The 25,823-nt window shown below is 49.0% G+C and overlaps 1 protein-coding gene across 6 annotated transcripts in view; it reads left to right on the plus strand.

The window, feature by feature from the left end:
- The window catches only part of EBF4 (EBF family member 4), a 59,136-nt gene that overhangs the window by 31,828 nt on the left and 1,485 nt on the right, over positions 1–25,823 (plus strand). Inside the window, exons 8-16 of one of the 6 annotated variants that reach the window (XM_058563072.1) lie at positions 17,736–17,817; positions 18,609–18,726; positions 18,828–18,961; positions 19,073–19,199; positions 20,699–20,787; positions 20,922–20,987; positions 21,089–21,266; positions 21,358–21,546; positions 21,933–24,475. In XM_058563072.1, the coding sequence (XP_058419055.1) occupies positions 17,736–17,817; positions 18,609–18,726; positions 18,828–18,961; positions 19,073–19,199; positions 20,699–20,787; positions 20,922–20,987; positions 21,089–21,266; positions 21,358–21,546; positions 21,933–22,189 (1,240 nt within the window). In that variant the 3' untranslated portion in view covers positions 22,190–24,475. Of the gene's footprint in view, positions 1–17,735; positions 17,818–18,608; positions 18,727–18,827; positions 18,962–19,072; positions 19,200–20,698; positions 20,788–20,921; positions 20,988–21,088; positions 21,267–21,357; positions 21,547–21,932; positions 24,504–24,708; positions 24,907–25,823 lie in introns of those variants that run through there. The other 5 variants (XM_058563071.1, XM_058563074.1, XM_058563077.1 and 2 more) reach the window with 5 other exon arrangements.

The raw sequence follows: 25,823 nt of genomic DNA on the forward strand, positions 1-25,823 counted from the left end.
TTTTTTATTTCTTTAGAGTTTTTATGGTTATTTCACATTCTGTATTTGATAATTCCAATATCTGAAGTTCTTGGGGTTCTAAATCTGTTGTTCATTATTTCTGCTGACTCTCATTCATGATGACTTGTTTCTTTGTTTGCTGTTTTTGTTGTTATTGTTGTGGTAGTGATGATTTTAGCTCATATTTGGTTCAACCAAATCTGGGCCAAAATGGGGTATGCTTTCCTCTGGAAGCATTTGTGTTTGATTCTACCAGGAATAAGGCATGCTGTCAACCTGGGACCATTCTAGATTTCTCAGAAGATTCAAGGCCCTCGTCTGAGGTGAGGTGGTCCCTATTCTTCATCCCAGTGTTTATATTGGCATTTGCCACCAGTACAACCCTAATATTTATGTTAGCTCATAACTCATGGCTCTCACTCAGATTTCAACTCACTTTTTTTTGTTTTTTAATGTCCTTAGAGATTTTCCTTACTTTTTAGATAAAAGCTCAGGATCTAGTTGTATTGGGAAGGCACTTCAGGACATGTAGTCTGCCATAATACTGGCAGAGGAAATCATCCATTTGGAATTTACCCTGGTGAAAGGTAGGAAATATGGGTCCGCCTATATTTTTTTCTGATAGCTGCCAGTTGTCCTAACAGCAATTATTAAATAATTCATCTTTCCCCACCAGTTGTATATGTCACCCATGCTATATTATAAATGTAATCATGTGTATTTCTGGACTTTACATTCCTTTTTCATTATTCCATCTATTTATTCATGTGGAAATATGATGCTGTTTCAATTTTTGAAGATTTATAACATGTTTTAGTAACTGGTACATCTAATAATCCCTCCCCATTACTCTTAGGTTTTAGATTTTTTCCAGCTATTTTAAATTTTTTTTCATACTAACTTTACAATTAAATTGTCTAGGTCACCAAAAAACTACTTCCTGATGTCATTTTAAATAGTGGTAAAAAACACATAACATAAAATTTACCATTTTTACCACTTTTTAATGTACAGTTCAGTAGAGTTAAGTATATTCACATTGTGGTACAACATATCTCCAGAACTTTTTCTTCTTGTAAAACTGAAACTCCATACCTATTAAACACCACTCCTCATTCTCCCCTCTCCCCAGTCTTGGTGGCCACCATTCTACTTTCTGTTTCTATGAATTTGGCTACTTTGGATACTTCATGTAAGTGGAATCATACAGTATTTGTCTTTTTGTGACTGGCTTATTTCACTTAGCATGCTGTCCTCAAGGTTCATCCATGTTGTAGCATGTAATAGGATGTCCTTCCTTTTTAAGGCTGAATAATATTCCATTTTATGTATATACCATATTCATCCATCAGTGGACATTGGGATGCTTCCATCTCTTGGCTATTATGAATAATACTGCTATGAATCTGAGTGTGAAAATATCTCTTTGGAACTCTACTTTCAATTCTTTTGGATATATACCCAGAAGTGAGATTGCTAGATCATATGATAGTTTTTAAAAATTTTTTGAGGAGCGCCATACTGTTTTCCATAGCAGTTGCACTATTTTACAATCTCACCAACAGTGCACAAGGGTTCTGATTTCTTCACTTCCTCCCCAACACTTATTTTCTTTATAGTAGCCATCCTAATGAGTGTGAGATGATATCTCATTGTGGTTTTGATTTGCATTTCTCTGATAATAATTGAGGTTGAGCATCCTTTCAGATGCTTGTTGGCCATTTGTACATCATCTTTGGAGAAATGTCTGTTGAAGTCCTTTGCCCATTTTTTAATTGGGCTGTTTGTTTTGTTTTTGTTGTTGAGTTCTGGGAGTTCTTTATATATTCTGGATACTAACCCCCTATCAAATAATAATTTGCAAATCTTTTCTCCCATTCTGTAGGTTTCTTTTCCACTTTATTGATTGTGTGTCATTTTTATTCAGATTATGTTTAATTCAGATTAACCTGGTGGAAATGTAATCTTTATGATGCTAAGTCTTGAAAGTGCTGTGTAAAATGTAATTCATTTATTGTATGAGCTGCAATAGGGAGAGTTTTTCAAATCTTCTACTTCCTCGTTGATCTTCTGCCTAGAAGTTCTATCCATTATTGAAAGTAGGACATTGAAGTCTTCAACTATTATTGTTTATCTATTTCTTCCTGCAATTCTGTCATTTTTTGCTTCATGTATTTTGGAGCTCTCTTATCAGGTGCATGTATGTTTATAATTGTTATTTCTTCCTAATAGATTGACATTTTATCATTATAAAATGTCCTTCTTTGTCTCTTGTAACAATTTTAACTTAAAGTCTATTTTGTATAATATTAATAAAGCTTCTCCAGCTCTCTTTTGGCTAGAATTTGCTTGATATACCTTTTCCAACCCTTTTATTTTCAACTTATTTCTATCTTTGAATCTAAACTATGTCTCACATAGACAGCATATAGTTAGATTATGTTTTTTAAATCTATTCTGCCAATCTCTGCCTTTTAATTGGAGTGTTTGATCCATTTACATTTAATGTAATTACTGACAAAGTAGGATTTATGTCTACCATTTTGCTATGTGTTTTCTATCTGTCTTCTGTATTTTTTTTCCCTCTATTCCTCTATTACTGGGTTTTTTGTGTTAAATGGGTATTTTCCAGTATACTGTTTTAATTCCATTGTTGTTGGTGGTGGTGGTTTTACTATATTTTTGAGTAATTTTCTTAGTGGTTTCCCTGAGAATTACAATTAATATCTTAATTTAAAACAACCTAATTTAGATGAATATCAACTTAATTTCAATGATCTAAAAACAATGCTCCAGTGTAGCTTCATTAATTCTCCTCTTATTTGTTATATCATTGTCAATCATATTATGTCTTTACATATTATAAGCCCATCAACACAGTTTTATGATTACTGATTTATGCAGTTTTCTTTAATAGATTTCATTTTGTGTGTGTGTGTGAGGAAGATCAGCCCTGAGCTAACATCCATGCCAATCCTCCTCTTTTTGCTGAGGAAGACCGGCCCTGAGCTAACATCTATTGCCAATCCTCCTCCTTTTTTTCCCCCTTTTCTCCCCAAGGCCCCAGTAGATAGTTGTACATCATAGTTGCACATCTTTCTAGTTGCTGTATGTGGGACGCCACCTCAGCATGGCCGGACAAGCGGTGCGTCAGTGCACGCCCAGGATCCAAGCCTTGGCTGCCAGTAGCAGAGCGCACACACTTAACTGCTAAGCCACAGGGCCAGCCCCTAATAGATTTCATTTTTTAGAGCAGTTTTAGGTTTACAGCAAAAGTGAGTGGAAAGTAGAGAGTTCCCATATACCCCCTGCTCCCACACATGTGCGTTTTTTTTTTTTATTAGGTAGGAAAGCAAAACAGTTATAAGCAAAAATACATTTATAATGTCTTTTATATTTAACCACATAGTTACTTTTACCAGTACTCTTTATTTCTTCATGTGGATTCAAATTACTGTCTTGTGTCCTTTCATTTCAGACTAAAGGACTCCTGTTAATATTTCTTGTAGTAAAGATCTGTGGGTGATGAATTCTCTCAGTTTTTGTTTATCTATAAATGTCTTAATTTATCCTTCATATTTATTTAATTTTGCTTAATTTATCCTTCAGGTTTGAAGGATAGTTTCCTGGATGTAGAATTTTCTGTTGACAGTCATTTTCTTTCAGCACTTTGAATATGTCATTCCACTGTCTTCTCACTTCCATGGTGTCTGATAAGAAGTCACCTGTTAATCTTATTGAGGATCCCTTGTATGTGATGAGTTACTTCTCTCTCTTGTTTTTTCTCATATTTTTTCTTTGTCTTTGGCTTTCGACAGTTTGAGTATCATGTGTCTATGTTTGGATCTCTTTGAGTTCATACTACTTGGAGTTCATTAAGCTTCTTGGATATGCATAATAAGGTTTTTCATCAAATTTGGGATGTTTTTGGCCACTATTTTTTCATTCTTTCTGCCGCTTTCCCTTTCTTCTCTCCTACTAGGACTGCCATTTTGCGTATGTTGATATGCTTGGTAGTGTCCCACAACATCTTAGACTCTTTTCATTTTTCTTCATTCTTTTTTCTTTCTGCTCCAGAACTGGATGATTTCAATTGACTTGTCTTTAAGTTCACTGATTTTTTCTTCTGTCAACTCAGTTATGCTGTTGAGTTCCTCTAGAAAATTTTTGTTTTAGTTATTGTACTTTTCAACTCCAGATTTAAATTTGGTTCTGTTTTATATTTGTATCCCTTTACTGATATTCTCTATTTGGTGAAATATCATTATCATACTTTTCTTCAGTTCTTTAGACATGGTTTCCTGTAGTTCTTTAAATATATTTATAATAGCTGATTTAACGTGTTTGTCTAGTAAGTCTAACATGTGGGCTTTCTCAGAGACAGTTTCTATTGACCGCTTTATTTGTCACATATGGGCCATACTTTCCTGTTACTTTGCATGTCTCATAATTATTTGTTGAAGACTGTATATTTTAAAAATATAATGTAGTAACTCTGGAAATCAGATTCCTCTTCCCAATGGTTTTTGCTTTTCCTGTTGCTATTTGTTTGTTTAGTGCCTTTCCTGGACTAATTCTATAAAGTCTGTATTCCTTGTCATATGTGGCCACTGAAGTTTCTGTTTAGTTAGCTTAGTGGTCAGCTCATGATTGGACAGGTATTTCCTTAAATACCTTGAACCAGTAAATCTTCAACTTTTTGCCAAAGGTTCTTTGTGTGTTGGGGCATGCCTTTAATACTGCAGCAATTTACAACTCTGCCTTAACTTTTACTTCCTGCTTATGCAGGGTTTCTAGGTCAGCCAGAGATGAGAGGATAGGGCCTTCTGAGATCTTTCCTGGGCATATGCTCTTCCCTGCACATACACATGGCCTTCTAGATCTCCAGGAATATATAAGAGCTTTTCAGAGCCCCCATGAATGTCTCATTCCCACATTGTCCTTTAAAATGTTTGGCCAAACTCTTGTTGGCCCCAACTGGTATCACTGCATCAAGCAAAAGCAATGTTAAATAATTGCCACTGGTTGTTTTCAACCAGCACCCTGAAGATAGGGCTTTTCTCCCACTAAACAAGCTCTGAGTCAGGTCAAATAACAACAATTCCTGTGAATGGGGCCGTCAGGCAGCTGCCAGACAGATCAAAAATTGACGATTGTCTGGGGATACAGCTTGTTGAGAACCTCCAAACCCAATCTGTCCCTTCTAGTAGCTGCTAGGCTGCTAGTTTTCACAACTACCATGGTTGCAAGGCTGCTGGTTTTCAAGGCTACTGCAGAGCTGGGGAGAGGGGGATGGGAATAGGGCAAATTAAAACACTGCAAAGCTCTCTGTTCTTACTAAGATTCAGCCATTTTTCTTGAATAAATACTCCTTGGGATTGTTGCAAACTTTTTGTTAATTTTCAGAGTTCTGAAAAAGTTGATTTTGACAGTTTTTGCCTATGTTCCTGTTGCTTTATGGCAGAACAGATTTTCAGAGGTCTTGCTCTGCAATTCTCAAAGTTCCATCCTTGCAATTGATATTTTTAATCTAAGTACAGGATTTTACATTGTTTCCTGTTAAAAGTGATTTGGGGGCTTTGGTCCAGCATTCATCCTGTCACAGTAATTTTGACTCTTTGATTCCATTATGAATCAGTGAGCGCCTGCTGTGGGACAGGTACTGTGGTGGGTGCTTGGGAGAAGACAGAGAAGTTTAAACAAGGATTCCTGCCCTCTGAGAGCTTACAGAGCAGTTGAGGAGACAAAACATAAGTATGTAAGCCTTTACATAATGATAAGAGGAAATAGAGAACAATGTAAGGCTTTAAGACAACACTATCCAATAGAACTTTCTGCAGTGATGGAAATGTTCTGCACTGACAAATATGGAAGCCAATAGCCACATGTATCTATTGGGCACTTGAAATAGAGCTACCGTGACTGAGGAATTTTACCGTGACTATTTTACTGTGACTATAGCTACTATGACTGAGAATTTTTATTTAATTTTAATGAATTTAAACTTAAGTAACCACATGTGGCTACCTTATTGGACGTAACAGCTCTAAGACTAAATATTTGCTTGATTGGCCAGGATGATCCTGGTATAGGAGTGAGTGGGGAACATTCCCTCCCATAGGAGGCCTACAGCTCTCCTTCTCTGGGGTGGACAGGAGCTGTGAGCTATGGACACTCTCTGGCATTAGTTGTGCCTGGTGCACAGTGGATGTTGTGCAGTGACACTGTTGAAACAGATTGTATCTGAGCCACCTGGCAGAGGTAAGCTCTAGTCTACCCTGTTGTGGACAAACTTAAACCCCAGTCCCTAGGTCAGGCATAACCTGACAAATACACTTTGATGAGAAGGGGTTGTGGAGCTGCAAAAGAATCAGCCCCACTTCCTAACCCAGTGGTCAATGCAACATTCACTATTTTTCTCCACAGCCACACAACAAGCTCACGATAGTGTCCGTCTCCTTCCCGCCTTTCCAGTAGGGTCTCTTTGTTCCTGCACTGATGCTGTAAGCACAGGCTTCTGTTTAGGGCCCATTCCGGCAATTGCCTTTGAGGTCCTGCAACATCCCTGCTGGGTCAATGCTGAAGTGAGACTGAGGTTTTCTCTGTTGTTTGTAGAATGAACTGCACTTCCTTCCCCTACCCCACCCCATGCCAGCTTTCAGAGCTGGGAAAATTTGAGGGAGGGAGAAACAGAAGGGGTTAATGAGAGATACCCTCACGTGCCCTGGGAATCATGTGGGCTGAGATGCCAGTTACAAGGACAGGGTCCCCAAGCCTCTCTTAATTCAAAGCAAGGACTCAAAGGAAGACCTCTGAGCAACTGAAGCCAAGCTCAGGGTCAGAGTGGCCTCCATGCTGAGGCAGGAGTGGAGCTGAGGACAATGTCCCCAGAGGATATTGGAGGAGAGGGGGAGTGCAGGCACAAGGAAGCCTGGAGACCATAATAGGTGGAGTGGGAGATGGCTAGTGAATGAACTGTCTGCAATTTGAATGATGAATTCTCTCCATAAAGTGAAGGGCTCTTCAGGGTTTGAGGACTCAAGCCAACCTGGAGTGTCTGACTATATGACTCGGAGCAAGGCCTCACCTCCCTCAGCTTCAGTTTCCTCATTTGTAAAATGGAGCTGACTCTTAACCCTAGCTAGTAGGGATGCTGTGAAGTTAAGTAAGATATGTTTATGTAGTGCTCAGCACAGTGCCTACCACAATATCATTTCATACCCCACCCCGCCTCACCCTGATTGACCATCTTAGAGGGCAAGTGCAACTGAGCCTAGACAGCAGCAGAAAGTCAGTTAGAGCCAAGGAAGAACTTCCTGACTCTGACCACCGCCAGATGAGCAGGAGAGGAGTGTGAGCCTGTGCCAGGGGCCCTAGGAGGTCTGGGCTGGGAATGGGTCCTTCTCTGGCCTGAATAGGAAGAGGGCTACACTCAGCCTTCTGTCTGTTCTCTCTGCCCTGGATCGCTTGGCACACTGTGGAAGGTGCCGGGCCTTACCAACCCCCCACCTCTGCCTCTCTCATGATTCATAAATAGGAGATGCCAAGGTCTCTGGCTTTGGAGCCTGATTCATCCGCCCAAGGCCAGAGGAGCATACAACTTCTTCTTCCCTTCAGTCTTGGGACCCCCGTCTTCTCCTTTATATCCCCAAATTACTCACAAGCACACCTTCCTCCTCTGTGGCTGTCTGCCCATCTATCCCCCAGTCCCCCATCCTATCTTTTCTCCATCCCTCCTCCTCTTCTCTTCTTCCCATGGAGTGCGATATTCTGCATTCACAGAAGACTCCCTGGGCTGGGGGGACATGCAGGGATGTGTGTTCAAATGGGCACAAATGGACTTCATGCTTAGGTGACCCACTGTCACCACTCCAGCCTGTCCCTGACACTCCACATGGGGTGCCCAGAGGCCTCCCATTAGCAGCCCCTTCACCCTCCTCTCCTCCCCTCAGGCCCCGTAGGGCAAAGTGGAGTCACCACCACTCTTCATGGGCAGCTGGGGGCCCCTTAGCAGTCTCTCCACCTCCTCTCTCCCTCTCCTCAGGCCCCATGCCCAGCCCCGAGGTTTGGAGAGCCTAGTAAGTGCCCTATCAACATGTTAATCAAATTACTTAGGAGCTAAAATTGACGCTGTTCATTAATTATACAAGATTATGCTAATTGTGCATGCAAATGCATGCAGGGGAACAGAAGGTGTTCAGGCGCATGGTGGGCCATTAGCATAGAGGATGGGGTGCCGGTGCATTGGCATGCTAATGTATGCGCCCTGGCTATTTATAGTCCCCTAGCCCATCTGCACTGCAGCCACCTCTGTCCCAAGTGGGGATCATGGTGGGGAGGCCAGGGCCAGGCCTGGCAGGTGGCTATGGCCCAGGGAACACTGGGCCTTGGCTGCTGTCCCAGACCAAAACCAGGAAGTAGCGTGCGCCACCCTCACCGGGACCACCCCTACCTGAACCTGGTCTATTGCACCAGCTCCCCATTCACCATCCCTTCTCTGGCCTAGACCCTTTGGTGCCTGCTTTTCCCTGGAGGCAAAATGACTCTTCCAAATGACACAGCCAATAAGGCACCTCCTGCTGACTCCCCATCACCCACAGGGTGCAGATCCGCATGATTTGGTACCAACCCCCCCAGGCCCTGGTCCACAGCTGCCCTCCTCAGTCTTGTCAGGCACCACTGGGAAAGTGTACTGCGCATGCCACCTGCCCCTTGGTAGGGCTGTTACTCCCTTCGCATGAAGAGCCCCTGCCTCCTACTTCTCTTTGAGGGAAAATGCCCCTGATCCTCCAAGACCCAAAATACCCAAGATCACATGCGACCTCTAGGAACGCTTCCACCTGTCCCAGGCCGAGTGGCTGCTGCAGATTACACTTGGCAAGTTATCTTGCCGTGCCCACCACTCTATCTTACGGGTTGTACTTGGAGTTTCTCTCTTTCCTGCTGGATTGTAATTTCCTTAAGATTTTGCTCATCTCTAGATTCCACTGCCTGACACATAGGAAGTGTTTAACACATCTTCTTAAATGGGTGTATTGAATGAATGAGGCATGAATGGTCCAGCCATCTGTACCCTCCTCTGTCCTTGAGCTGGAGGCAGGGAGCAGCAGACAATGAAAACAGCGAAGAGCACAGATCCTGCCCCAAAAGATGTTCTATTTCTTCGGAGCCTCATGAGCTCAAAGGCAAGCCCTTTGGGGTGAAAATTAGCAGAAGATACCCCCTCCCCACCATTTCCCCATCCTAGGCTGCAATGCCAACTTTGGACTTGGAAACAAATATCTAGTTTTATTCTGCCCTTTGCTCTCAATCTGCTTTCTTTCCCAAGGCATTCGTTCACAAGATACTCTTGTTTTGAACACCCTGTGCCAACCCACATATCCATTCGCATCACTTCCTCTTTCTAGATCTGCACTGTCCGATACAGTAGCCATGAGCCACATGACTATTTAATTTTAAATTAATTAAAATGAAATGAAATTGGAAATTTAGTTTCTCAGTCACACTAGCCACATTTCAAGTGCTCAATAGCCACATGCGGCTGGTGGATATCATTTCGGGAAAAGTTCTATCGCACAGCACTTGTAATCTAGACATTCATTTCCTTGCTCCTGACAGTCTGTAGTTGCAAGCACTCTTGGGCTCAGTCCAGCTCTTTCAGTTACTAACAGCTTTCTCTTTGGAAGTGGGAACATAATTTCAGCTCTAAGTAGGTATCTCATGGGGATGTGGGGAAGAAAAAGCTGGTGAAAAGCTCTGTGACCTGGTTTTTTAGGATGAGATTCCTAGAAGCAGAGCTGGAGATGGGATCCTTGTGAAGTGATTTATTGGAGGAGAGCTCTCGGGAGAAAAGGAGTGAGGGAAGCAGGATAGTCAGGAGAAGGAGCTTAGCAAGGAAATGGTTTCAGGGCCGGCCCCGTGGCTTAGCGGTTAAGTGCACGCGCTCCGCTGCTGGCGGCCCGGGTTCGGATCCCGGGCGCGCACTGACGCACCACTTCTCCGGCCATGCTGAGGCCGTGTCCCACATGCAGCAACTAGAAGGATGTGCAGCTATGACATGCAACTATCTACTGGGGCTTTGGGGGGAATAAATAAATAAATAATTTAAAAAAGAAATGGTTTCAGCTGGAGTCTAGCGTCAGCCTGATCCTTTGGGAGTCCTGGAGCATGAATAGAGTTGATCCTCCTTGTGGTGTCAGTGTATCTTGGGCTGTGTGTTGCTGGTGGAGAGTATATGATTAGCTGAGGATAATTCTCGGGTAGTGGGGGCAGCTGGGAGCCTTTTAACAGGCAACACTCACAGCAGCTGGGGTGTAGGGGAATCCTGGCAGGCACCAACCCACCGTATGATACCTGGACACTGGCTTCCAAGGAGCAGCTCCATCCCATTCTTCTCTCCATCCCCTGAGAAGCCAGAGTTTAACAGTGGACTCACATCAGTCACCTCCACATTTCCCTTATCTGTTGTCTCTTTTGAGTAAAACACTGTACTAGGGGAGCTTTCCTTATGCAATGGTGTCACCTCTGAGAAGTTATGTATAAGTCAAATGTTTGTACTTAAGTCATATTCAATCCAGCACTTGCTTCTTTGATAGGAAATATTCCATTGATAAGGAAGATTCATTTTAATTTCATCTTGAGTTGTTTTTAAAGATTTTATTTATTTATTTTTTCCCCCCAAAGCCCCAGTAGATAGTTGTGTGTCATAGCTGCACATCCTTCTAGTTGCTGTATGTGGGACACGGCCTCAGCATGGCCAGAGAAGCAGCGCGTCAGTGCGAGCCCGGGATCCGAACCCGGGTCGCCAGCAGTGGAGCGCGCTCACTTAACCACTAAGCCACGGGGCCGGCCCTTGAGTTGTTTTTATAGAGTGGAATAAAAAGCATTTATAGAAGTGATTAGGAAGGCTAGACTAAGTTCAGGATGTGGTAAAGGTAGGTGTGCGGGTGAACTGCTCTTACCTTTCATTTAAATCATAGGCATCAGGCGCCGGCTCCATGGCTTCATGGTTGGGTGTGCACACTCCGATACCAGTGGCCCGGGTTCGGATCCCGGGCGCACACCGACGCACGGCTTGTCCGGCCATGCTGAGGCCGCGTCCCACATACAGCAACTAGAAGGATGTGCAGCTATGACATACAACTATCTACTGGGGCTTTGGGGAGAAAAAGAGAAAAAAAAAAAGGAGGATTGGCAAAAGATGTTGGCTCAGGGCCTGTCTTCCTCAGCAAAAAAAGAGGAGGATTGGCATGGATGTTAGCTCAGGGCTGATCTTCCTCACACACACACAAAAAAATCATAGGCATCAGAGTCATGATTCATAACTACCACACTTTAATTACTTTATTAGCTGGATGGCCACTGTTCACAGCTCTTCATCTGGTCTTTTGTTAAACGTTTTATTATGGAGAATGTTGAACATGTAGACAGAATAGAATAATGAACCACATGTACCCTCCACTGAGCTTCAACAGTTACCAACTCTTGGCTCATCTTGTGCAGCTAATCTTTAATACCGAATATCTCAGACTGAGACCAGCAGTCACAACAGCCAAAGGCCCAAAACTGGAAGCAAGGGGACCTGAGTCTCCTTTGCAACCCTGATGAATTTGTAACCTTGAGGAAATCCCCATGAAATAGCTGACCTGATCCCTGCACAGCAGGCTTCTCAGGGCTGCTTTGGAAGGAGGGCTTGCTCTACAGTCCTGCAGCACCAGCCTTGTGGCTGGGGCAAGGTTGGACTCTGAGAACCCCACTTAGATGGACTTTTCCATGACTCTTATCAGTAACAGTGATTCATAAAGTCCTAAGTTCATATCTTGACTTTGGCATTTACTGTGACTTTGTAGCTTATTCTTGCTTATCCTCGGTTTTCTCATCTGTAAGGTGGGGATGATTGCAGACCTACACCACCTCAGTATTATGAGGTGATTAAATAAGATAATGCAAGTGACAAGCTCAGCAGAGTTCCAGGCACTTTCGTGATAGATTAGTGCTTGATAGATTAGACCCAGATCACTCTTTAAATTTTTTTGCCTTGTTTTGTATTTTATTTGTAACTCATGCTTATAGTTATGGTGTTTTCTTCCAGTCATTCTAACAGCAGCTCCTGGACTTGACCCTTGTCTTACCATCCTTTCTGTGAGGCCCAGATGAGGAGACCATGCCCCCAAAGAGCCTCATGGCCACAGTGGGGATGGCACTGGGCACAGGTCCTGCTCTGACCCAGGGGGCATCCTAAAATGCTCACCCTCCATAGGGGTCTCAGGTCAGCCGGGGCTGTGGGCTTGGCCTCCTCTTGCTTCCCCCAGCCTGTGGCCCTGCCCAGCCAGGGAAAAGGAGCTTCCCCAGGCTCCCTCCCAGCCCCATAGGGCAACAGAGGTGGGGGGATTGCTCAGAACCCCCCATCGCCTACACACCCCAACCCCCCATCCCCCACCCCCACCCTCTGCTCCTCCAGGGTTGGGGGGAGTGCTTCCCTGGTGACAAGCAGGACTTCACAGACCCTCAAAAAAAGTGCACATCCCTTCCTGCCTCAGGTCCCTGTAAGGTGTCCTGGGCCCCTCACTTACCCAGACCCTGCCCAGGCTCTTTTCTTTCCAGGGGAGCACAGTCCCTCAGTTTCCACATCCACATGTGTATTTGTCTCTCTCCGGCTCCCTTCCCACCAGGTTTGCTGACCCTCCCCAGTTCCCAGCCCCCACATCTGGCCTCCCTGCAGATATGGCTTGGAGGATCTGCTGCCCCTCCTTTCTCCTCCCTGACTCCACTCTCATCCTTCCCCAACTGCTCTGGGTTCTCCTCTACCCCTCAGGGTGGAACAGAGTGTCACCCCACAGGTGCCAGCCTATGGAGAAGTCTCCTGGGCTTTCCTCACGTTATTCCCCCAACCCCAGCCCTCCAGCCTCTAGGAGTATGGATGCTGTGTCTGTCTCCCAGTGATGGGGAAAGAGAGGCCCAGAGCCCTGCCCCAAGGCTGAGGGTAGCCAGGCACTGTTGGGACAGGGGAGAGTTTGGGCACTACTTCCGGTTCTCCTAGACCAGAATGGAAGTCCCACAACTCCAGGCCCTGTGACGCAGCTTCTAACACTAGCCTTGGAGGCAGTGGATGCCAGTCACCCTTGTTAAAGCATAATCTTCAAAATGTTAGAAACATAATTCTCATACAAATTGTTACTGAGCATGTGTTGAAGTTTTCTATAACTTATTAATGAGAGAACCAGCAGGATGACATAGCTGCGTCAAAGAAGGCTAAGAAACACTGACATATACATTAGAGAGAGAGAGAGAAAGAGAGAGAGAGGTGAGGAGGGGAGAGGGAGGGAAGGAGAGGAAATGGGATATGTGAAAAATACCTGAATATGATTGCCAAGTTACAATCATAACTAGATAGAAAGCTAGTTAATGTTACAATAAAATGGTAACCTTTAGGGCTAATTCCTCTACCAAACAGAAATTATTTACTTCTCCTCCCCAAAAATTAACACCTAACTTTACCGAGTCTGGGCCCCAATCAATAGCAAATACAAGTCAAAGTTACTTTCTCCTAGAGACTCAGATAACTTGTAGGTGGCTCTGTTAACACTCTAGAGCACCGTTGTCAATATAAATATAATGCAAGACACATATGTAATTTTAAATTTTGTAGTAGCTACATTTTAAAAAACAAAAAGAAACTGGTAAAATTGTGACAATATATTTTATTTAACCCAATATATCCAAAATATTATCATTTCAGCATGTAATAAATACAAAAAATTATTAATGAGATATTTTTACATTCTTTTTTTTCTAACTAAGTCTTTGAAATCCGATGTGTATTTTACACTTCCAGCACGTCTCAGTTCAGAATAACCAGATTTCAGGTGCTCAATGCCACACAGGGCTGGTGGCCACCGTGTCGGATAGTGCAGCTCTAGAGCACTGGTTCTCAGACCAGCATCACCCAGAGGGCTTATGAAAACACAGATGGCTGGGCCCCACCCCAAGAGTTTCTGATTCAGTGGGTCTGAGGTGGGGCCTGAGATTCTGAATTTCTAGCAAGTTCTCAGTTGATGTTGATGCTACTGGTCTGGGCACCACACTTGGAAACTACTGTTCCAGGATGACTTTGAAAGGACTCACGGTCATCTTTTTGCCTTATTTTCAAGTTGTGGATAATTTTTCTTAATACCCCTGAGGCTTTGGCGGGTAGCAGTAGCAGTAGGCTCTCTGGAGAGTGTTTGCATTGGTTTGGCCTTGGACTGAGTGGGCCGCCAGCTGGGAGAAGCTCGTGGACTACCAGCTGGCAGAGGGTGAGATTTCAGCAGCTCTACCAGTGATGCCATGACTGTGTGTGGCTCTGAGCTAGAGGTTCAGAAGGAAGAGAAAAGGGGACTGACCCTAAACACCCCCATGGAGGGCCCAGGCCTTGTGTGCTGCTTCTTACTCAACACCACTCTGCCAACCAGGCTCAAAAACTGAGATGTTCTGGGGCAGGTCCCCATAGATGGAGGTGCTGGCAGGGCCCTGGGGCTCTCAGGAAGGGGTGGGCCCCGAAGCCTAGAGTGGCTAGAAAGGCTGGCCAGACAGAAGGTGGTAATTGGTGTAGACGCAAAAGACAAATAACCTATAACTTATTTCTGCAAATAAGTTATGCTGGAAAGGGAAAAGGTGAGAAGACCTGCTGAGCAAGAGCTATGGAAAGGATGGAGGCGGCTCCCCCAGGGGGAGCCAGGACCCTGTAGGAAACAGCAGCCTGAGGCCTTGGGAGGTCGGAAATAAAGGATGTCCTAGAGGCAGCACTGGAAGGCACCACGGCAGCCATGACCATTGCTGGTTCATGGATGAAGATGGATGCCAGAGATGCAAGATCTACCCCAGGTCTCACAGTGAGTCAGTGCCTGGGCCAGAGCCTACATCTCCAGCCCCATCTCAGGAACCCTTCCTCTGGATTCTGTAGGTTTAGGAGTGGGGTTGGGTGCAATGGGGTTGTGTGTGGATGTAAGGGAAGTGCGTGTCATCTATGGACGTTCCCGTGCTTGGTGCATCATCAGTGATAGCCAAGGGTTAGCATTAATCCCCTTCAGGACAGGGTCTGTGTCCTATCCCGGTGCTTTGCCCTCCTCCTTCCAGCACCTTGTAAAAGACTGAGCACATGAATATGGAATTTAAATGAACTTGTATGCACCGTGTGTGATTAGGGTGTCTATACTCTATGTCATATAAATGTGGGACGTGCATGAGGTGACTATTGTGGGCATAGGGGTGTCTACACCATAGGTGTCTTATCCCATGTCTTATTGTATCTTATAAGTCATACTGGCATATAATGCAAGATGAATGGAGTGTCTACACTGTGCAGGTGTACTGTTTGGGAGCATTTGCAGTGTCTACACCTTGAGGTGACCTATAGGGGTATATAGGGCATCTCTACTGTGGTGACTACCGTTTGGGACATATAAGCTGCCTGCACTGCAGGGTGTCCTATAGGGGTGTATGGAGTGTGTACATGGTGGCTGTGTACTGTTTGAGGTCATACAAAATGTCTGCACCTCAGAGTGCTCCGCAGGGGTGTACAGAAGGTCTACACTACAGGAAAGTATTTTGGGGGGAGTGTCCTCTGTGGATGGAAATGCGTGCTGATGTAATGTCTCTATGGAAAAGAAACTAAAGGGGGTTCCCAGAGGGGCACCTATTGTGTGGGGGAATATGACAGATGCTGAAGGGTCAGCACAGGGACAGAGGCAGGGCCCATGGGGAGGTGCATCTCCAGGAAAGTGACTGGTGGCAGCACCCAACGAGGGACTTCCCCCCTCGGACACTTCTGTTCCAGGTGTCCCAACACTTGGAGACCTCCTCTTTGGGGACTAGCTTTCAGAGCCTGTAACAAATCTTCCTATGAATGTGAATTTCATGTTTATAGACTTGGAAGGCAACTCTAATGAGCTAAATAGATGTTCAAATTTGGGGTTCTAAACCAGAGGGGAGTGGTAAAATGAGGAAGCTGACCAGAGGAGCTCATAGAGTGGCCTAGAAGGCTGTGCCACATGCCCGGACCCTTGCAGACTTGAGCTCTGCACACTACAGTTTGTAAAGGGCATCTCCCCAGATGCTCATAGAGTCCTGTAGGGGCTAAGACAGATATTGATAGTACCCTGAGTTTACTAAGAGTATAAAACTAGAGCATCGGGGCCGGCCTGGTGGCACAGCAGTTAAGTTCGCGAGCTCCACTTCCACGGGCCCAGGGTTCGCTGATTCAGATCATGTGCATGGACCTACCCGCCGCTCATCAAGCATGCTAAGGCGACGTCCCACATGGAGCAACTAGAAGGATGTACAACTATGACATACAACTATCTAGTGGGGCTTTGGGGAGAAAAAAGAAAGGAGAAAAGTAGGAAGATTGGCAACAGGTAGCTCAGAGCCAATCTTCCTCAAAAAAAATAAATAAAAATAATAAAAAAATAAAACTAGAGCATTGTCCAGGGTTACCTCACTGGTGCATGGCAGGACCGAGGTCCACCATCCCAGCCAACTGCCTAGAAGGACTGGAGGACCAAGTGCTCACGCGTCTGTCTAAACAGCAGTCTCATCACTGCATATACTGCTTTTTCCTAATTCCTGTATGTGAAAAGGAAGGTCTTCCCTGTGTATCTGTACAGCGTGTCTGACAGGTACACCTGTCAGATGTGTGTCTACGTGTGTCTATGAGGGGTATCCACTCTGTGTGATTAGGTTTGTGCTCTGTGTGTAATGGATACAAAATGTGTGGAGATCTGTTTCAGGGGGGATGTGCTGGGCCAGGGCATCTGCTATGTGTGAGCGAGATCTGCTGCGTGCGAGGGGGATCTGCTGTGTGCAAGGGGGATTTGTTGGGGGGATATCCTTGCTTTATGTGATGACTATACAGTATTTGCGATGACCATATTGTGGGTGATCATAGACAATATAAAATGGTGTATTCATATATATACTCTGTGTGTTCCATATTCTTTCAGTGCATATATTATGTAGGATAGGCACACACTGCACATGAGGGACACAGACTCTGTGTGTGAGTAGTGTGCCATGTGTGTGATGAGTACAGGCTGTGTGTGGAGCACATATTGTATATGCTCCTGTGAAGGCTATGCCCTGAGTGTAGTGGGTACACACTGTGTGTTATGGCTATATTTTGTGAATAACAGAATATAAGGCATATGCAGTGTATATAATGGATATACTGTTTATGACAAGTATGCATTGTGGGGGTGATGGGTAAACTCTGAGGGAGGGATATGCTATGGGATATGAATGCACTATGTGTGATGGGCATATACTATGACAAATATGCAGGGTGTGGGATGTTTACAAGTAAGTGTGAGTTCCTGCTACATATGGAGTATACATTGTGTGATGGGCATAACTCATGAGTAATAGGTATACACAGTACGTATAATGGACATACTCTTTATGATGAGTACAGTTGTGTGGATGTGATGAGTATATACTTTGTGGGACAAATAAGCACTGTGTGATCTGTACACCATGGGGGCGTATCTGTGTAGTGAAGTAGTCACTAGGACTGGTCTACTCAGTGTATATCAGACACCCAGTGTGTATGCATCTCGTGATGGGAATATGGGGTGTGAGCCTGTGTGTGAGCAGGCAGAGGGGAGACACCCTGCTAGGAGGGGGCATGGCAGGAAGCAGTTGGATCTTCATCTGTTTCCAGAATCCCCAGACCCTTGAGCCCACCGACCACACTGTTTCAGGTTCTTCCTCAAGTTCTTCCTCAAATGCAACCAGAACTGCCTAAAGAATGCGGGGAATCCCCGAGACATGCGCCGCTTCCAGGTGGGTCTGGGGAGAGGGTTCCCCCCTGCAAACCCACCCTTTCCTGATAGTGGGGGGAGGGGAAGACTGTCGCCCCCCACCCTGGTAAAGGCCCAGGGCAGATCTCTGCCTGGCCCTCTGCTTCAGGGCCTGGTGCCTGCTGGGGGTGGGGCAGCTCCATCTCAACTTATGCTGGCTGCCAGGGGAGGCTTCATTAGAGTCCCACTTAAGGAGATGCTAATTGTGACATTTTTACATGATTAACGACCCAGCTAATTTGCATAGCGTGAAGCAGAGAGCAGCTGCCCTTCGCACATCCCCAACCTGTACACCCCTCCCAGTGAAGAGTGGGGGCGGTGGGGGGGAGGCAGCCCCAATTTCCTCCCAAGGGTGGGGGCTCCCACTGATGGGTTCCCAGGCTAATGCTGCCCCCACATCAAAACTCTCAATCCTGCTTACCTAAGACCAATTCCTGCCTTGGAGTCCCAGGGATACAGCCTGGGGGGTGTGTGTACAAAAACAGTAGCCACTCTTTGCCCAAGGAGCCAGAGTTTTTTCCAGGATTCTTGATTTTTCTAGCTCCTGGGGGTCAGTTCCCCTGGGGAGCGGGAGATTGTGCATCTGTGGGTGTCACCTGATCCAGCTGACCCCCTTCCACCAGCTCAGTCCCTGAGGGGCTGAAGCTCTTCCTGTGCCAGTGACCCTGAATTCCAGCATGCAGCCACCGGCCTCAAGTTGCTGGTGCCCCACATCAGTCCCCTCTCGGGAGCCCCCGAGGGCCCCAGCCAGGCTGGCCTCGGCTCTCCCCGCAGGTGGTGGTGTCCACGACGGTGAGCGTGGACGGACACGTGCTGGCCGTGTCCGACAACATGTTTGTGCACAACAACTCCAAGCACGGCCGCAGGGCGCGCCGCCTGGACCCCTCCGAAGGTCAGGACGCCCGGCCCAGCCCCACCTTGGCGCGGGCCCAGCCAGCCCCCGGTCCCCACCTTGGCGCGGGCCACTGACCTGGCTCCTCTCCTGCCTCCCAGCTGCCACCCCCTGCATTAAGGCCATCAGCCCCGGGGAGGGCTGGACCACAGGCGGCGCCACCGTCATTGTCATCGGCGACAACTTCTTCGACGGGTTGCAGGTCGTGTTTGGGAACGTGCTTGTGTGGAGCGAGGTGGGCCACCCCCGCCAGTCTCCCCCCGGGCCTCGCGGCTGGGCCCTCCCGTCACGGCTGGGCCCTCCGCTCGCCGGGTGGGAACAGCAGGCCTCCCCTCTCCCCTCACAGCTCATCACGCCCCACGCGATACGGGTGCAGACGCCCCCGCGGCACATTCCCGGGGTGGTAGAGGTGACCCTCTCCTACAAGTCCAAGCAATTTTGCAAAGGAGCCCCGGGCCGCTTTGTCTACACAGGTAAGGAGTTGGGTTGGAGGAAGTAGCCCCACTGCGCAGGAGCCCAGGCTCTGAGTTAGCTGTATCTACCTTGTGGCCACGCCCCCTAAGCAGCTGCTCCCCCCTATCCCGAAGCCTATACCCTGTGACGACTCCTCCTCTCGCGGAACCTTCTTTCCCTGTGTTCTTCTCCGTTCCCCTCCCTGCCCAGACCGCTCTCTCATTCTTGGGCCTTCTTGCCAGGGCGTCCTCCCTATCCCCCTCATTCCCCAGGGTCTAGAATATCTCCATGGGGATGTTTATTTCAAAGATGCCCCCAAATAGGCTCGCTGCTCCCCAAATCTTCCCTGGGCCTCTGGGTTCCCCTAAGCCACCCAGGCTCACTCTGCATGCACACGAACATACACACGCACACCCCTTGCACGAAGCCGGGGCGAGAAGTTAACACAAGACATGAGTGAAAGGCATTCTCTGAAGATGCGGCATAAGAATCCCCCATCCTGGCTCTATTTGGCCATTGGCGAGGACTCTCTCCACCTCCGCCCTCCGCCTTGCCCCAGCCCAAGCCACTCACTTCTCCCCAACCCCAGCCCACCCAACAAATATTTACTGAGCCCTTCGGGGGGGCGCTGGACACTCAGTAATGACCCTATTTACTGTCAGGGAATTCCAGTCTAAAGGGGGGAAGCTGAGCAGTGAACAGGGTGGGGTGGGTGGAGTTACAGGTGGAGAGGCTGGCTGTCAGAGAAAACCTCCAGGAGGGCATGTGGGCTAAACTGGGCTAAGGTGGGTCAGAGGGATGAATAGGGAGATAGAGATGGGGGAGGAAAGGTGTTCCGGGAGAAGGAATCCAAGTGCAAAGACTCGGAATAAAGAAAATTCTCTACACTGGGAGTTGGAGAAGATAGGTAAGGCTTTGAGGCTGATGAGTTAGGTCGATGGGCCAGGCTGCCGGAGCAGGGAGAGGAGGAGAGGGGCAGGAGGGCTTCTGGGGGGCCTGGTCAGGAGGCTGCCAAGTCCTCCCGAGAGGCTTGGGTGTGGGCCAGTCCCTTCCTTGAGGAAACACACAAACCTCCAGTGGTCAGATGCTGCTGAAGGTCCACATGAGCTGTGATAAATGGAGACTGTTGAGTTTTTTCTTTTTTACAATAAATAATTTGCTCCTGATAAGACCAAATGCAGACAGAAAACTCTCCCTCCAGTCCTGCCCCTAGGAATATAGACGCTAATATGTACATACAGTTTCCTTTTTTCCTAATCACAAGTGGGATCCTATAATGCATGTGTGTTAACGCCAAGCTCCTGACACAGGGCTTGGCTCAGTAAATGAATGAGCAAAGAAAGGAACTGAGGAAACTTCCCAAAGCTCGCTGACCCGTGTGCCCGGAGTTTTCCGAGAGGTTTGGGCTGGGCTTGGTGGAAGGGATCTGCAGCGAGGCCCCTGTGCTGGTTGCTTGCGGTCTTGCCCTGGGCGCCTGGCGCTGGGAGGGGGCTCCTCCCAACGCAGCCCCTCTCCCCAGCCCTGAATGAGCCCACCATTGACTATGGATTCCAGAGACTACAGAAAGTCATTCCCAGACACCCTGGAGATCCTGAGCGGCTGCCCAAGGTACTCAGAGGGGCACGGCGGGGCGGGGATGAGGGTGTTGTGTGGCCGAGGGGGCTGGGAGGAGGATGCTCCCTGCCCCTCCGCCGCCCCCGGGGGCTGCCCCTCCGTCCCGCTGTCTCCTCCCCTGCCCCCAGGAAGTGCTGTTGAAGCGGGCGGCCGACTTAGCCGAGGCTCTGTACGGAGTGCCCAGCAGTAACCAGGTATGGCGCTTCCGCCCGCCTCCTGGCGCCGCCAGGCCCGGGGCTGTCCCCCTCCCGGCGCCTGCGGCTGCCTCGGCCGTGCCCTGCTCTTGTCTTCGCAGGAGCTCCTCCTGAAGCGCGCGGCGGACGTGGCCGAGGCTCTGTACAGCGCCCCCCGCGCGCCCGCGCCGCTCGGACCCCTGACCCCAAGCCACCCGCACCCCGCCGTCATGGGCATCAACGCCTTCAGCAGCCCACTGGCCATCGCCGTCGGGGACGCCACGCCGGGGCCGGAGTCGGGTGCGTCCCGCCGCCCCCTCCCTGCGGTCCCCGGCGCCCAGACGGCCCCTTCCCCGCCGGCGCTGCGCCCCTGACCGCCGCTCTCTCGCAGGCTATGCGCGCAGCTGCAGCAGCGCGTCCCCCCGCGGGTTCGCGCCCAGCCCCGGCTCGCAGCAGAGCAGCTACGGCAGCGGCCTCGGAGCTGGCCTCGGCGGCTACGGGGCACCAGGCGTGGCCGGCCTCGGCGTGCCCGGGTCCCCTAGCTTCCTCAATGGCTCCACGGCCACCTCACCCTTTGCCAGTGAGTGTCCCCTGCCCGCGCACGGAGGGTGGGACCGGGGCCCCGGGGAGCAGACTGGGGCTCAGCCCTGCCCCCTCTCAGCTCTTGGGGGAGGCGGAGGGTTTCTGGCGCCTGTCCCTTCAGGGTCAACCCTGGCCTTGCCCTCGGGAGCCAGATCAGCCCTCTCTGCCTGTGACCTCTCCCTGCGTTGGGCACCTGCGCCTCAACCCCACCCCAGCTGCACATCCCGGGGCCTTGGGGCCGGAGCAGTTCTTGCCCCTTTAGCTCTCTTTGCTGACTCCAGTGGTACACATCGCTTCTAGTACTTCCCTCCCCCTGAAACGGGCTTTAATGAGCGGACGTCCGGCTGAAGCCTGGCGGACCGCCGCCGTTCCATCTTATGCCAGGACTTCTCGAGGAGGCTGGTGCCCCCTGCCGGAAGCCTGAGGGAACTCAGGGCTCGAGAAAAGTGAGCTTCCACCTGGCTCCAGGCCCTGCAGGAGCCTTGGTCGGCGAGGCAGGGGTCGCAGGAGGGAAGATGTGGCCCCCAGCGATCTGGCTGGCCGGAGCGAGCGAATTTTGTGTGCTCAGACAGCTGGGTTCACAGTTTGGGTGTCCAAATCAGGAGCTGTCTGACATTCAGCAAGTTGCTTTACTTCTTTGAACTTCAGTTTCCTCTCTGTAAAATGCGATCAGTATCACCCCCTGCCTAAGGTTGTTCTCAGATCTGAGTGTTCCGCTGTGCATAAAGAGCCCAGGCACAATTCAGAAAGAGTGTATGATTTCCCAGTCTCAGCACTGACTGTAGGCACTAACCATCCTCTGGCTTCTTGAGGTGGGCAGCTCAGAGCTGGGTGGATGGGCACAGAGCTTTTATGCTTTTAGCGTTTTGCGCTGCCCTCAAGTCCCTCCTTCCAATACCAAATTCCAGAACAGCCTGTTTACAGCTCCTTATAGCTTAGCTATTCAGCAGACATTTATAAAGCACCTACTGTGTGCCAAGCATCAGGCTTGGGGTTAACTCCACCCCAGCTCGCCTGCAGGGAGCCTCCCTATCAGTTGGAAGAAAGGTTGTACCTCGAGTCTTGGGAGACACTGCTGAGCCAGAGGAATGAGGAAGGCTGCCCAAGAGGAGCTGGTTGTGGCTTTTCCTGGATTCCCTTGCCTGTGCCCTGTCTTATGTCTGCTATTGCTGAGGATCAAAATATCTGGCCCATGCCTAGCCTTCCTGAGTACTGTTCTTTCTGGCTGTGGGCGTGAGACTGGCTCTCTCCTCGTGGCCTGTGATCCACTTCTAGGACTCGAAGCCTCATATGCCAGTGTCCACACAGGTCATGACCCTCTCGTGTCCCTGCCAAGACCCGATCTCTCCTGGCCCTTTGCTCAGGCCAGGCTCCACTGCTCCCACTTCCCTTCAGTTCTGGGAAAGCACTCTTACAACCTCTCTCTGGGTGCCCCTCGGATTTGAAACTGGTTGGGGCTGGAATACCAGCCCCTCCCCACCACACACAGTGCTGTCAGTGGAGGAGCACACTACCCCAGTGGACAGAAGCCAGCCCAGCTGGGGTTTCCCCATGCAGCCAGAGGATTGAGAATTCTAGAGCTGCTTAAGCACCACATCAGCTGGGGACATCCTGGACTCACCCGAGGGTCCGTCCCACCTCCTGATATTGTCTTAACCAGTGCTTACCCAGATCCCCATCCATTCCCCGTGTGCACGTGCTTTGTGGCACAGCTCCAGGGGGTCTCATTCTCATTGAGTCTGCCAGGACATGGCTGGAATGACCCCCAGAACTGTTCCAGATGGGGGGTCTGGGGTTGTTTGCTTGGGCCTCCCCTTAGTCTTCTGCTTTGGCTGCCAGCAGCCCTGGACTGACCTGCAACTCCCAGTACTGCCCAAGCTACAACATGTGTCTGCGAGCCCCAGGCCTTAAGAGATAGAGTACATTTTCTGGCATTAGTCTCAAGCCCTCCATGGAGCTTCATGGACCTCATCAGCTAGCTGTGAGCATTGTCTTAAAGGAGATGGCGATCCATGAGGCTGAGAACATTTGGAACAGGGACAGCTGTTGAAGGCATCATTGTATGGGGGTGGGGAGGGCAGGGGCGGCTCTGATAGCAAAGGCAGTCTTCTCGGGCTATTGGTTTCTTCCAGGAGGTCCCCACCCCCACCCCATTGCCAGCTGCTTAGACAACACTCAAATCACAGACTTATTGGTCTTCAGAAGAAAGAGGCAGGGAATGGGGTTCAGATGAGGATGTAGAAAGGGGGATCCAGAGATGCCCTGGGCAGGAGCCCCCAGGAGAGGAGGCTGCAGGAAAGAGGAGCAGGCAAAGCCCATGTGCAGGAGGCTCCCGGGCTATTCCCAGGAGAGCAGCCACAGCCCTAGATGGCTAGGGGGTTGAAGAACAGGAAGATCTGAGGATGTAGGTCCCTACACCTTTCTTTAAAATTGACAAGCTGGAAGAGAGAGATGCAGGAGGGCTCCAGGACCCTGGCTGGAGACAGCAAGGACCTGCATTAAGCTGGCAGAGAACAGAGTGCCCGGGGTGGGGGGTAATTGGTAAGGGGAGCATATTTGTGGAGGAAGTTAGGGTGCTCATCGCGTGAACTGTGATTCTGGACAGAGAAGCCTTATAACAGGAGCCTGTGTGAAGGACCTAAACTTCATCGCCGACCACTTGCCCCAGCTCTGCTATGAACTCTGATCTTTGACTCTAACTGTGGTACCCCAGGACCGGTAAATGTTTGTTAGCATCTCGGAATCCCAGCAGTTTTCAGCAGGAAACCTAACTTGTTCCTTCTCTCACTAATCCTTCATCTTTGGGGACACCTCCCAGTATTTGGTTTTGTTGGATGTTCTAGTTTTGCTTTCATTTTTACCTAGTCTGATCCTGTCACCTCCAGCCCTGAGAAAGGGTCTCCAAAACCCCCAAAAATGCAAGTACTGGCCCAATACCCCAGAGGCTCCCAGCTTGCCTCCAGACCCTACCTTGTGCTGGTCTCCCCAAAACCCTCACAGCCCCCAGTGAGGTCTGAGCCTGGTGCCTGGGTCAGCAGCCCCATGGGGCCCACTGCCCAGACCAGGGCCCTGACCCAGCTGCTCACTCTGGTGCTGTCTCCCTGTTGTGTCTCCCACTGCCTTCCCTGCTGCACCTGCCCCTCCCCGCCCCGCCCCGGAGTCATGCCCTCTAGTCCCCCACTGGCCGCTGCCTCCTCCATGTCCCTCCCGGCCACTGCCCCCACCACCAGCGTCTTCTCCTTCTCGCCTGTCAACATGATCTCCGCTGTCAAACAGAGGAGCGCCTTTGCCCCCGTGCTGCGCCCGCCCAGCTCTCCACCTCAGGCCTGCCCCAGAGCTCATGGAGAGGCGCTTCCAGGTGAGTGATCCATGCTGCCCCACTGGGGCCTGGTGGAGCAGCTGGCCTTGAGGTGCCCACTCCGGCCACATCTCACCAGAGCCTCATGCCGGTTGACCAGTTCTCCCTGGAAAGTGCAAAGGAGGGAGCTCTGCAGGGTCCAAGGAGATCCATCTGGACCCTAATTCCCTGGACCTCACAGCTTGGAGTGGTCACCACTCTGGATGCTATTAACTGGGCCCTTGGCCAAGGAGAAGGAGACTCAAATCCCAGTTGAAGAAGATCTGGAAACTACCCTAAGCCCCCACCCCCATCCAGCTGAGCCCAGAGCAAAGACCCAACACTCGGAGCTGGAGGAACCCCCCCAACGTGGGCTGCCTGCCTTTGACCTGTGCCTCCCTGTGTCCACTGGAGGGTAGCACACACCGTTGTGAGAGACTTGCTCACTCGCTGATGGAAGAGGACTAACCTTAGATACCGCTTAGCCCAGCTTTCCCTCCCCCATTTTACAGCTAGGGAATTCTGTACAGAGAGGGAAGTCGCCCCTCCCACACCCACACTCATTTGCCATTTATCAGTCTCCCCCGAGTCAACATCTAACTTAGCAAAGCCAGGCCCTAACCAGTAGTGTATAGCAAGTCAAAAAAAGTCACATCCCCTAGAGTAAGATGACCCTTAGGGTGGGCTTGTTAGATAATGCTCTTGGATGATTTGAAAGGACAGACAGTCACTTTTTGCCTTGTTTCCAAATTTTGGATAATTTTTCTTAACTTAAGATGTCTGGAGCTTAAAATGTGAGGGGTGGGGAGGACAGAGGGCTGCTGATTTCTCCTACCAGCAAACCTTAGGAGGGGGTCAGGCAGGGGCCAGGGGTGGTGGAAGTGATGACTTCTGTGGAGATGTGGGAGGAAGACAGGCTGCTACTGTATTTTTCTCTC

The sequence above is a fragment of the Diceros bicornis genome, chromosome 19 (assembly GCF_020826845.1).
Source record: "Diceros bicornis minor isolate mBicDic1 chromosome 19, mDicBic1.mat.cur, whole genome shotgun sequence".
NCBI classification, from domain to species: Eukaryota; Metazoa; Chordata; class Mammalia; order Perissodactyla; family Rhinocerotidae; genus Diceros; species Diceros bicornis.